Here is a 12,101-nt window from a genome sequence, read left to right on the forward strand (position 1 = left end):
CCCTCCTCCAGCTACAATTGCTTCATCCATCCTCCCTACATCTCCCTCCATCTCCCCTGGTGACTACTTCACCCCCTCGGCATGGCAGCTGTGTTCTCCTGTAGGCATTACATCACTGCAAGAGCAGCCCTGTTACTGATCCCCTGACAACCAGTACTATCAACACTCTCTCTCTCTCTCTCTCTCTCTCTCTCTCTCACACACACACACACACACACACACACACACACACACACACACAAACTGTTGAGCATGCACACTGAAAAATACACAAATTTGTATGTATGTAGTGTAAATAGCTATCTGCCCCTGCAGAAACATCTTCTATCTTCATGCAAACACACACACACACACACACACACACACACACACACACACACACATAGAGGAGACTAAACACACACATTAACTCACCACCCTAACCTACCATGCAGAGGATGACGTCTCTCTTTCCTGTGGTATCTTGATAGACGATCTGTGGTGTAGGATGACGTTCCTGTTCCTGCCTGTCTCAGTTGAGGAAAGAAAAAAAAACAGGAGACGGGCTTCGAGAAAATGTGTTAAATGATGATTAAAATAGGTTTTTATGTTTATGTGTCAGTGCAACCATGCCTGGTGAGGGTTTGTACCAAGATACACACTCTCTTTAGATTTTTTTCTCCTTTTTAAGAGAAATAAGAGACATGATTATCTCAAATTCCTAGATTTTCCAGAACGGGCTGTAGGTAACGTATCTTTAGAAAAACCTTCCAGCCTTTCTGTTGACAAAGTGTTTTTTTGGGTTCATCAGAGAAGAGTTAGTGAATTAGACCAAATCTTCACAAAATGGCCAACGATATAACCGGTTCATTGACAAAAATGACGTTGAGTGCATAAGTTAGTACTCTCTTTCTTGTACAACTTAATTAATATGTCACTTTAAAATATTTAAACTGCTTTTATTGTAGAATTTTACAGTTTTACTCAAGAAAATCCAGATTTCTCCCTGCTTCATGCAAAAACTTATTTCTAAAAAAAAGTTTTTAAAAACTATTTTGTGGACATTTAATCTTAATTTTAGTCTAAAGAAAGATAAGGCAAGGCAAGGCATCTTAATTTATAGAGCACATTTCAAACACAGAGGCAGTTCAATCAGGGGCGTGTCCAGGGAGTGGCCTGGGGTAGCACATCCCTTAGAATATGATTGGCCACCCCAGATGCCACCCCACTAAGTTTCAGTTTAAATTGACTTTACATTGTCGACAAAAGGCTTGGGTTGTAAACTCCAAAATAGTGTGTGGTTGCATGCACCTTTCACCTTGTTTTCTAGCCCAGGTGTGTAGTATTAATAATATTTAATATGTTTTCATATTCACATACATAGCATTTAGAGTCCCACTCAACTCCAGTTGGTGGCAGTAATGCAACAAGAAGTGACTTGCTAACCACCACAAAAGTAGAAGATGAAGAAGAAAAAAAAGAAGGTGATTGTGCAATGTGAAACTCAAAAATTCACTAGAAAGTAAATAAATAAATAAATGATTTGTGTAAATAAATAAATAAGCATAACCATTGGTGCCACCCATGAATAAACAAGTGCCCCACATGGGCCACCCCATTTCAAAAGTCCTGGACACGGCTCTGAATTCAATGTGCTTTACAATTATGAACACCTAAAGCACCTCTAGAAAAATTGCATTACTTAAAATCAGGTCAATATGATCAGTTGTTTTTGTTAGCAGCAAAAGAAAATCAGCCAATTTGGTTAGCAATAGTTGCTGAAGTCCTAAAAGAAGCAAATACATTAAAACTTGATACTTTCGCTTGTTTTAAGAATTCAGCAACCGAGTAATTTTTTTTTTTTTTTTACTTTTTTAGAAAATCAGTTTTTGCAGTGCACAACTTGATTTGGTCTCTATGGGGCCCTTATGGTCTTCACCCATCTTTATGTCTCAATCTCAAACTCTTCTCCGCATCTGTTTTGGCGTTTCTCTCTGAATGTTTATGTGTGTGTAAACTGTGTGTTGCCCCAGTAACAAGCCCTCCACCTGCTGTAAATCTTACAGGGGAATCTTAGACGAGTGACTGTCCCACCTATTTCTGTAGCAGCAATAAATAAAAAAGGCCAGGCTGTCATTTTTAGTGTTTTGGCTGTAATCCACTAATTAACACCCCTACTATTCTGAGCCCTGTTACCCAGCTGAGGACCAGGGGAGGAGGAGGAAGCGAGGCTTATGAGGAAGGATGTTTCCTTTAGGGACCTGAGAGAGTTTGAGCTTTAAAAGGTAGATGCTGCTTGGTTTATGGCCTCAAGCCACACCGTGAGAACATCTAAAGGAAGTTGGGATGCAATTAAACGATGTGTTCAAAGTGTAAAGACCCTTGTTGACCAATGTGGAGTGCCATTCCTATTTCATCCATTTGCAGATGGAGATAACTTCTAAGTGATGTCAGGCTTGTGCATTTCTCCAGAAACGTCTAAGTGATGTCAGGCTTGTGCATTTCTCCAGAAACGTGTCACTAAGCTAACCACCAGGAGCATGACCCATTTTCTCTCTATCCTGCTGTTTAGCAGAGGGTGACGCAAGGCCGTGTTCTCACCCGTGTGTGATCATTCAGGGGTCCTGATGCGATGAGCTCAGACAACACGCAGCTGGCCCCCACCCTGGAAATCTTCTATATTGTCTTTCCTTGGATCTGGGCGGTGACATAAGGACCATCTGACCTAGTTTGAACGTAATCAGTTGTGTCTCAATGGGGCAAAATGTTGATGTGCAAAATATTACTGCTTATGAGGTACACGAATGAAGACAGAATACATATAAAATTTTAAATCCTAATTCCGTAGTGAAGCATCAAGAATTTGAAACCTAACAAATGAACGTCGCTGAATGCCTCAAACCTGTTTGGCCTCCTCATCAACTGGGTTATTTCAGTTCTCATTTACCTACATTTCTCCTTTTTACTTTTGATTTTACTTAATTCACTCACAGTCACTCTCCTCTGCCGTAAATCCTACTGTGAGAGCGTAATGTTCACAGGTGCATTAGGCATAAACGAGAAACCTTTGTGGACACATGACGTCTTCTCTAGACACATATCTGCAGGGAAATCTTTACTGTTTAGCTTTGTGCAAATACACACATAAGCATCGTTTTAATTTAACTATGGGTTAAATCATAATTCAGGTGCAGAAATCATCCTATTTTGAAACATTTTTTGCACACAGCAGGTTTAACTGGATGACAAACATTATTAAGCACTGTAGCTTCGTAGTTCCTTGCTAAAAGCGTGATAGCTTCGTCTTAGTGGTTGTTCTGCCTGGACACAAGCCAGCTATATAGCTGGGCCCCTGAGGTGGCTGCATACTTGCTGGATGAGTAAGGAATGTGGTTACGTGCCACAGATATTCGCTATGACGGAGCGCTGGCTCCAGAAGAGAAATTGTGTAGAGTCTGAACTCACGGCAAGTGAGCTCATTCAAGCGCAGAGAGAGAGAGAGGGAGGGAGATGGAGAGAGATGGAGAGAGAGAGAGAGAGAGAGAGAGAGAGAGAGAGAGAGAGAGAGAGAGAGAGAGAGAGAGAGAGAGAGAGAGAGAGAGAGAGAGAGAGAGAGAGAGAGAGAGAGAGAGAGAGAGAGAGAGAGAGAGAGAGAGAGAGAGAGAGAGAGAGAGAGAGAGAGAGAGAGAGAGAGAGAGAGAGAGAGAGAGAGAGAGAGAGAGAGAGAGAGAGAGAGAGAGAGAGAGAGAGAGAGAGAGAGAGAGAGAGAGAGACTCCGTCATCCTTTCAGAGGAGGAGGGTGGCAGAGGGAGGAGTGTGAGGCAGTGACTGAGCGAATGAGAGAGGGAGAGAGAAGCAGCACAACAATAGTGGGCTGCTCTCCTGGCCGTGGACTCAGAGACGGAGACAGCGCTCAGAGGAACACAGGCACTCTGTAAGCCAGCTGCAGGCGGATCACAGCTGCCGTTTACATTCAGGCGTTGCAGACTACTCTCTGTTTTCTCGTCCTGCTCTCTGATACGACCAGTCATCAGAAAACCACAAAGCATGCCAAACGTTGACGCAGGAGCATTTTAGGAATTTTGTGGGTTTTGCTCAGGATTTTGACCAGATGTTGACTTGAGGACACTTTGGGCTATTTTTTTGTTGTCCAAGGTCCCTGTCTTTCACTCCCTGGACCCTGAGCAATAATTTGACCAGAAGGGAGTTTTGTGGTATTTTTCTTTTCCACTCTCAGCGTGAGGGCTCAATTCCTTCATCCTTTTAGGAAGAACAATTTTTGTTTGTTCTGATATTTTTTCTCTGTCAAGGGTCGTTCCATCCGTAAAGGAAAGAGACCCAGAACATTTTTGTATCTGAGTGCACGCGTGTAAATCCGGGTTTGCATTGAGGGATGCCTTTGGATGTGGTGATCGCCCCAGCAGAGGACTGCTTTTGGCCGGACCTGCAGGACACAGACATGAGGCTGAAGATCCGGGTCCGACGGATGAAGCAGGGAAGAGAGCTCCGAGGTTTGTATCCACCTTGAGAAAGGATTCATCTATGTGTGTTTGTTTGCAAGCGGGAAAGAATGTGCTTTTAATTTTTAAAAGCAACACGTAGAGGATAAAGGCCTGTGTGTTGATATGCACGCACAAGATTCGTACGGCAACACACATTTATTTTTTCCTCAATAATGTTTAAGGGCACTGCAGATCACCACAAAGGTGTCACACTCTGTGTTTTCCAGTCCATGCATGCTGCAGAGGATAGATGTGAAGTACATTTTAATGATCTGAACCAGATCAATAACCATACCGCCCAACAAGCTACAAGAAGCTTGCAAGAACAGGCAGCCCTGCTAATTGTTTCACACTCTTCTTTTCATGCACCTAATGTGTTTAGAAAGTCAGGAAAAAAAGAAGGGGGGGGGGGATGACATCATGAAAATGAGAAGCAATGAAGGGAAAGAAGACGAGGAAGAAAAAAGCGTAAAGGAGAGATTGAGAGTATGACGTAGTGCTCATACTCTCATCAGTGAGATGTTACAAAAGCTCTTTCTCAGTCTTCTGCTCGGGCTTTTTACACTCATCCCCCCGCTGCAGAACGGTGTCTTGTGGAGATTTTGCTATCAATATGCGTGCAGGGTGCTCTGCAGGTGTTTAACAGAACATCGTTTCACACAGAGCGATGAGGCAATGCAGAGCAAAGATACTGAAGAAAAATCCCCAAAACACACAACCCTGCGTGTGCAGCGGCTCTACAGGAGGACGGTTGATTTTTGATAGTCACATTCACGTTATCACAGCACTGATTTAAAGCTCAGCACCTCTGTGCACCTGCAGCTCTTTACAAACACACAGTGGTACACATTTGGATGCACAACCAGCAGCAGAAGAAATCACACCTGTATACCAGCAGCAGAAGAAACTAGTCGTCAGAAGAACAGAAGCATGTTAGCACAGCTGCGTGCAAGTCTACTTGTGAATGCAAACTGAAGTAAAACAGCGTTTGTGGCCACATCCTGCTGAACCTGATCAAAGTCGCATGCTCCCGCTATCTGTCTAGTGAGATACAGGGGCAATAAACTGTTTAACCGTCAGCCAGCATGACGTGGTGTTAATCATACATCTGTCCTAAAGCCTAGAAAGAAATGACCTCACCTCTATTCTGTCAGCCTGCACATTTCTGGCTGCTGTTGCTCAATCTGAAAAACGCCGCTGCTACGGGCTGCAGCACAGCCTTTGTGGAGCTGAGAGGGACATGTGTGCAATGATGTCATGTTAGGAGGCTGGGGGGCTCGCATTGAGATGCTAATGTCCCCCCCCCCTCGCAGTGGAGGGGACAGCTGGAGGGGCACAGAGGGATGGCGTCATGTCTCCCTTGATATGAACCACAGAGGAAAGAGACGGAGGGGTGCAGGGTAGTCATTCACACAAATCAATGTCCCCCTGGCCATTGTAGTGTGTGTGTGTGTGTGTGTGTGTGTGTGTGTGTGTGTGTGTGTGTGTGTGTGTGTGTGTGCACATGCACCCCCCCGCTTCATTAAAGGTAACTGAAAGCTACACAGAGGCGGCTGCACCCTCACTGGGGAGGGTGGAGGGGCTCGTATTGACAAGGCAGTCGATTGTACCAGCAGCAGTGATGTAACAGCAGCGCTCCCATTAAACCAGAACCGCCTGGCAGGTGCTGCATGGATCTTTATCTCTGGGTGTCCACCTCCAGTTAACTTTAAAGCTCCCTGCCTCTGTGCACAGATGAATGATGGAAAAAACACCAAGCTGGAATCAGCCACGGTGCAGGAAATGATCCATTTGTTTATCGTTTTAGATTATTTACAATTAGCGTTTCTTTCCTCTGGTGCTGCATTAGAACTATTTGAAAGGTCAGCAGAGTGACGTGGAGAACTCAGGAGCAGGGAACAAAGGAGGCCTGAGTTCCTCACTTTGGCAGAGCAGAAGAGGAAAATAATCAGTTGCATAAATGACGAAGTGGGCAGAGAAGAACGGAAAAAGGATGCCGATGGCGACACAGTGCCCTCTTTCCTGGTTATGTACTTTCCTCCTGCCTGGACATTTGCTTCTTTATTACAGAGTGTTTAGTCACATCCTGTTAAAGATAGTTTCATGACTTCAAGCGTGTGACTTCATCTTTCACACAAGCTTCCATCTGCGTCCCACGGAGATCTCTTGTTTCTTCTCTAAAGCTGCTGTAGATGTGGTTTTGTCTCTCTGGGCTCATCTTGCAGCACGTTCCGTTCTTATTTCCAGCATTAAAGTTGATTTTCCTTTAGTGTCGGGGTGAACTCATCTCTCCATGTTTGACTGTCTGATGTCACCCTGGTGTCACCGCCGGGTGGGTATTTTCTGTGACTCCAGCATGAGCGCGCTGCTGTTTAGATAGGAATGGACACATGCGTAATCTGTTCTGTATGTTTGCTTCTGTTCGGCCATGTCTCTGGGCTGTTTTCGTGCTCGCTGCTGCACATCAGACGTTTTGACAACTTGTCAGAATGGCTTTAACCTGACATGTTAAACCAGCTGTCATCAACATCACAGCACTTTCTTGTTGCCATGGCAGTGTTAAGCAGAATGAGTGACTGGGGGGGCAATAACACGCTATCTCCTCTGTGACTAACGTCCATTAGCACTGGCCGTGCAAGGCTTTGATAACAGGAAGGTGTTTGTAATCGCGTTGACGTAGGGTAATGGCTCTTTACAAAAAACATTCTGCATTTTAATCTCTGACTTCAATCTTCCTTTATGCTGGAAAGTCCTACCTCACTCCCTCTGTCACACACCGCCCTGCCATTTTTGTTTATTTAACACAGGATGGATTCTGCTACATTAGTCGCTGCTGTAATTATTAATCCTAACACTAGATCAAAGAGGGAATGAGTAGTTCCTTCACAAAAACACACTTTCTTTGCAGCTTTAGCCGCTCACACTGTCTCCACTTTTGGAACATCCTGTCTTCAGACCTTCTAGCAACTCTCTAACAATGTCTTCACAGCGAAAGGGAAATAGTTACTGCGTGAGGCGTTTCCTGTTAACCTAACGGCCTCCAGGAATGTGGCCCTTCCTCATATAGATACAGTACACATTATGCATTTGTTACACAATGTTTGTTTTGGGTTTGTGTTTATCTGTGCTAACAAACGCCACCAGGGGACAGAGAAACCAGGAAGAAGCCCTTCAAAGAGTCCTTCCTCTGTCTGTTTTATCAATTAGTGAGAACACATCACCACACACTGGAGCTCTTGACGAGTCGTGGGACAAAGTTTGTCTGTTCTGTTGACACCAAAAAGGTCTCAAAGGTTGAAGGACAAAGTCAGGCCAGCACGGCATCACTCAAGGTTTTCCTCTGAAAACTACCCTTCTCTCCTCTTCACCCCTCCTGTGAAGCACTGATGTCATCGCTCCGTCGGTTGCCATTAATAGCTGAAAACGGATAGGCCTGCTTCGCTCCGCTCTTAAAGTGACAGCACGCCCAGAACAGCTTGGATGAAACTGGGAATACTGTATTCTCTGTTTATTTTAATGATTTATCCTGGAGAACAGGTCTGCTGTTGTAAACGGTGTTGAAACAGGTTGACCAGTTCCTGCTACATGAGCGGTGCATTTGGGTTACAATATATCCTGCTTGCACAGCGCTGCGTGTGCTACTTTTGGTCAGTGATGTCATGTCTCACTCACTCTCACTCTCTGTGCGCGCGCTTGGAGTGCACACTTTGTCCCAGATTGGGTCAAGCAGGGCTGAACCTAGATTAGATTCTAATCTCCTTTCTGGGGCTCAACATTTCCTTGAAGCACACCCTTCTCCTGTCAACACACCTCAAAACACACACACGTACACATGCGCGCGCACACACACACACACACACACACACACACACACACACACACACACATGCACATTCCTCATCCCAAAGTCGTTACTCTCGTTCCTACCTTGTAGTTATAAAACCACAGTGCTGTAAAGTGTGTGTGTGTGTGCGTACATGCATGTGTGTGTGCGTGCGTGGATGTTACTGGGCCTCTGTCCTGGCCCAGCACCTGTGGCCTCTCTCATTCCCTCAGCCTGACGCAATGCACTTCTACAGGACATGAGCTCATGCAGGAAACAGAGCCACACACACACACACACACACACACAGGCACACATACACACATCACATCAAAGCTGGCGCCGCCTACCTCTTAAAGGGCCAGACATGCATTCTTGGCTGCACAGCAGTTAACCCAATTGTGCACAGAAGCAGAGAGAGCCTACATTTTTTTTTCAGCTTCTGTTTCCCTTAGCGGGACCCTGATTCAACCTCCACCATGCTCAGGGTGGAGCGTTGTCCCCGATGAGTTCATTGAAGGGTTTGCAGGAGTTTCCACAGCCGTGTGACTGTTGCATGGAAAAGCATTAATGCACCTAACCATTTTTTTTGTCTTCTCTCTTTCCCTGCAGGAGGTTTTGCTGCTTTCTCCTCCTGTTTCCCCGGCCTCTGTGAGGGGAAGCCAGCCACCGCTCTACCAATGAGCTTGTCCCAGCCGTGTTTGCCTGTGGCTAATGTAGGTCCCACACGCATCCTGCCACACCTCTACCTGGGTTCACAGAAAGATGTTCTCAACAAGGTATGACTTAAAGCAGTTGAATGAATGCCTAATACCGCTTGGCAACAATGTCAACCCTAATCCTTACACTGGTTTTTCATCTTCATAGGATCTGATGGCTCAGAATGGTATCACCTATGTGCTAAATGCCAGCAACACCTGTCCCAAGCCAGATTTCATCAGCGAGAGCCATTTCATGCGGATTCCAGTTAATGACAACTACTGTGAGAAGCTGCTGCCCTGGCTGGACAAAACCAATGAATTCATCGGTAAGAAATGGCAAAACTGTATTCAAACAAGTTATAGATATGATTAGATTGAAGGGGAAGATTAGCAGCTGCTGGTACAGTAGACGCAGAGAGAGGTGTCATTACAAGGAAGTGAACTCGTCTCAACTTATGTCCAAGAATGCTGATATTCAATACAACATATCCGCATTTTGTCACAGTTATAAGAGCTTTCACACACAGCTTAGGTTTGATTGTTGTTAGCTATAGGATGCCTGAATCCCATCACTCGTCTAGTTAAAGATCTGTTGTCTCCAGAGGCCGTCGTCTAAACAGGAGATGTGTCGGGGATGTACAGTATTGTGTGTATTCATGCTTGGCTGCTTCCCTCCCTGCAGACAAAGCTAAGGTGTCAAACTGCAGAGTGATTGTTCACTGCCTGGCCGGAATCTCACGTTCAGCAACCATCGCCATCGCATACATAATGAAGACAATGGGCCTGTCATCAGATGACGCCTACAGGTACATTTATTTGCCCCTCCCGTCCAACTCCAGCTGAACTTAAGTGTCAGTTTAAATAAAGACATGCCCCTCAGTATTGAAAGGAATGGTTTTTGTGATGTGAATTGGCGGTTGCCAGGTAGCAAAACCTTTACGACAGTATTAATTTTGGCCTCGTCAGGGTTTTCCTGTTAAAGGAGGATTTGCATGACTTATGTTTTCTGTCTTTCGGCAGGTTTGTGAAGGACAGGAGGCCGTCCATATCCCCAAACTTTAACTTCCTGGGTCAGTTGTTGGAGTTTGAAAAGGGCCTACGATTACTACAAGCTTTAACCACCGAAGACACTGAAAACAGCACTAAGCAAAACTCAGATGTTAACGGGGTCACTGGGTTTGAGATGAATGGGCATCACAGCAACTACGACTCAAAAGTAGGAGACTCTCACATCCCGCCAGAACCCAAGCTGTCATCGCCCACCTCCCTCCAGCAAGGTTTCAACGGCCTGCACCTCTCAGCGGAGAGGATCATGGACACTAACCGGCTCAAACGCTCCTTCTCACTAGACATTAAGTCTGTGTATTCCCCCAACAGACCACACTGCCCCAGCATGGCACCCACACATTCTGAAGACATCCCCAAGCTTTGCAAACTTGACAGCCCTGGAACGGGCATGTCCAACGGTGTCTGCTCTCAGTCGCCCGTCCTTGACAGCCCCAGCTCATCCGATTCCCCTTTTCCCTCTCCGATCAACGGGGACAGCGTAGGAGGTTTGGGTCTTGGTGGAACCGAAGGAGTGCATCGATCTAGTACTTCGTCATCCAGATCAAGAAGAAAAAACAAGCACAGCTGTGGAAGTTCCCCAGTCCACACCCGACCAAACCAACCTCCACAGTCCCTCAACTTGCTGCTGGACCACAAGAGTCCCAGTATGGAGGAAAACCTGAAGGGCTCCCTGCTCCTCTCACTACCGTCCCTGCCCACTGTGGGGTCTGAAGCTATGTGGACCAAACACAGAGACACTGTTCAGGCTACCACTCCAGTCACTCCAGTTACTCCAACCACAGATGCTCCCTGGCATTTTGGGGCAGAAGAAGGAGGTCCGGGGGAAATGGAGCTGGGAGGAGGAGACGGAAGGGGAGCAGAGTCATCAGGGAGGTTTGGGAGCAGCTCGGCCTACGTGGCATTTGGGTGCAGTGAAGGCGTGAGGTTACGAGACAAATCCCAAAGAGAGAAGCCTTCTGTGCTTCCAACACAGAGAGACCACTGGGACCCCACGCCTTCGTCAGCAGTGACCATGTCCAGCAGCTCGAATAGCAGCACGTCTTCGTCCGATAAACAGTTCAAGCGGCGCAGCTGTCAGATGGAGTTTGAGGAGAGCATTTGTGAAACAAGGTCCAGAGAAGAACTGGGGAAGATTGGGAAGCAGTCGAGCTTCTCTGGAAGCATGGAGATCATTGAGGTGTCCTGACAGATAATGGACATTATTAGAACTGTCCCTCGGGGCAGACGTGGACCTGATCATAGGGAGAACTTAAAGAAGACATATTAGGTGGAGCAGCGGAAGTTTCTCCTTCCACTCCACTCATGCAGTGTTAAAGACTCCAGCTGACAGAAGGACAAATTCAAGCTGAAAGTAAATGTGAAAAGGTAGCAAAATAGGATTCACACCTGGACAGACAGAGCCTCAGGTGTGCTGCTTGGCTGACCCCACCACCTCTGAACACACATTAGGAAAGGTCTGAGAAAATAGGGGGCGACTGTTGGTACTGTATCTTTTAATAAACTCTGTCACAGATTTAAAAAAAAAAAAGATCCCAGGCAGGAAAATGCCACGTTGCATCCTGAATATATAAATTTCCCAGATTTTTGACATAGTTTGGACACAACCTCTTTGCCTGTGGTTAAATGTAATGTGCTTCAGTGGGTGTATAGCTTGTGATTTTACTCCTCCCAGTGCTTCGTCACTCCTGTGTCAGAGAGCCTCAGAACCGTGCACGGCTACATCCGTCCCTCTCCCTGCCCCAAATGCTGCAGCATAACATCTCCAACAGCGGTGGTGCAGTCTCCTCCCGTCATCACAGCACAAGACCGAGAGATCCAAAGGACTTTTAACACAAACATGGTACCAAATCCAAACGATGAAGGATCCTCAGCATTTAGTTGACAAAAGACTCAAAAACTGGTCGTAATGGGCCGAGTTCCCCCCCCCAAGGCAGTGTGTATTTGACTGCTCCAAGTGTTAACGGCATGGACTTTTGGGATCCTCCCACTGAACCCATCCACCACCAGTGAGCATGCACCTGAACGGCT

The 12,101-nt window shown here is 46.0% G+C and overlaps 1 protein-coding gene across 2 annotated transcripts in view; it reads left to right on the plus strand.

Annotated features, from left to right (window-relative positions):
* Nucleotides 1-11,491, plus strand: part of dusp8a (dual specificity phosphatase 8a) — a 42,670-nt gene extending 31,179 nt beyond the window's left edge. The window contains exons 1-5 of one of the 2 annotated variants that reach the window (XM_070550441.1): nucleotides 4,145-4,490; nucleotides 8,917-9,083; nucleotides 9,172-9,331; nucleotides 9,688-9,811; nucleotides 10,026-11,491. In XM_070550441.1, coding sequence (XP_070406542.1) covers nucleotides 4,373-4,490; nucleotides 8,917-9,083; nucleotides 9,172-9,331; nucleotides 9,688-9,811; nucleotides 10,026-11,259 — 1,803 coding nt within the window. In that variant the 5' untranslated portion in view covers nucleotides 4,145-4,372 and the 3' untranslated portion in view covers nucleotides 11,260-11,491. Of the gene's footprint in view, nucleotides 1-4,144; nucleotides 4,491-8,916; nucleotides 9,084-9,171; nucleotides 9,332-9,687; nucleotides 9,812-10,025 lie in introns of those variants that run through there. The other variant, XM_015964894.3, reaches the window with a different exon arrangement.
* The last annotated feature ends 610 nt before the right edge of the window (nucleotides 11,492-12,101 follow it).

The sequence above is a fragment of the Nothobranchius furzeri genome, chromosome 4 (genome assembly GCF_043380555.1).
Source record: "Nothobranchius furzeri strain GRZ-AD chromosome 4, NfurGRZ-RIMD1, whole genome shotgun sequence".
Classification (NCBI taxonomy): domain Eukaryota; kingdom Metazoa; phylum Chordata; class Actinopteri; order Cyprinodontiformes; family Nothobranchiidae; genus Nothobranchius; species Nothobranchius furzeri.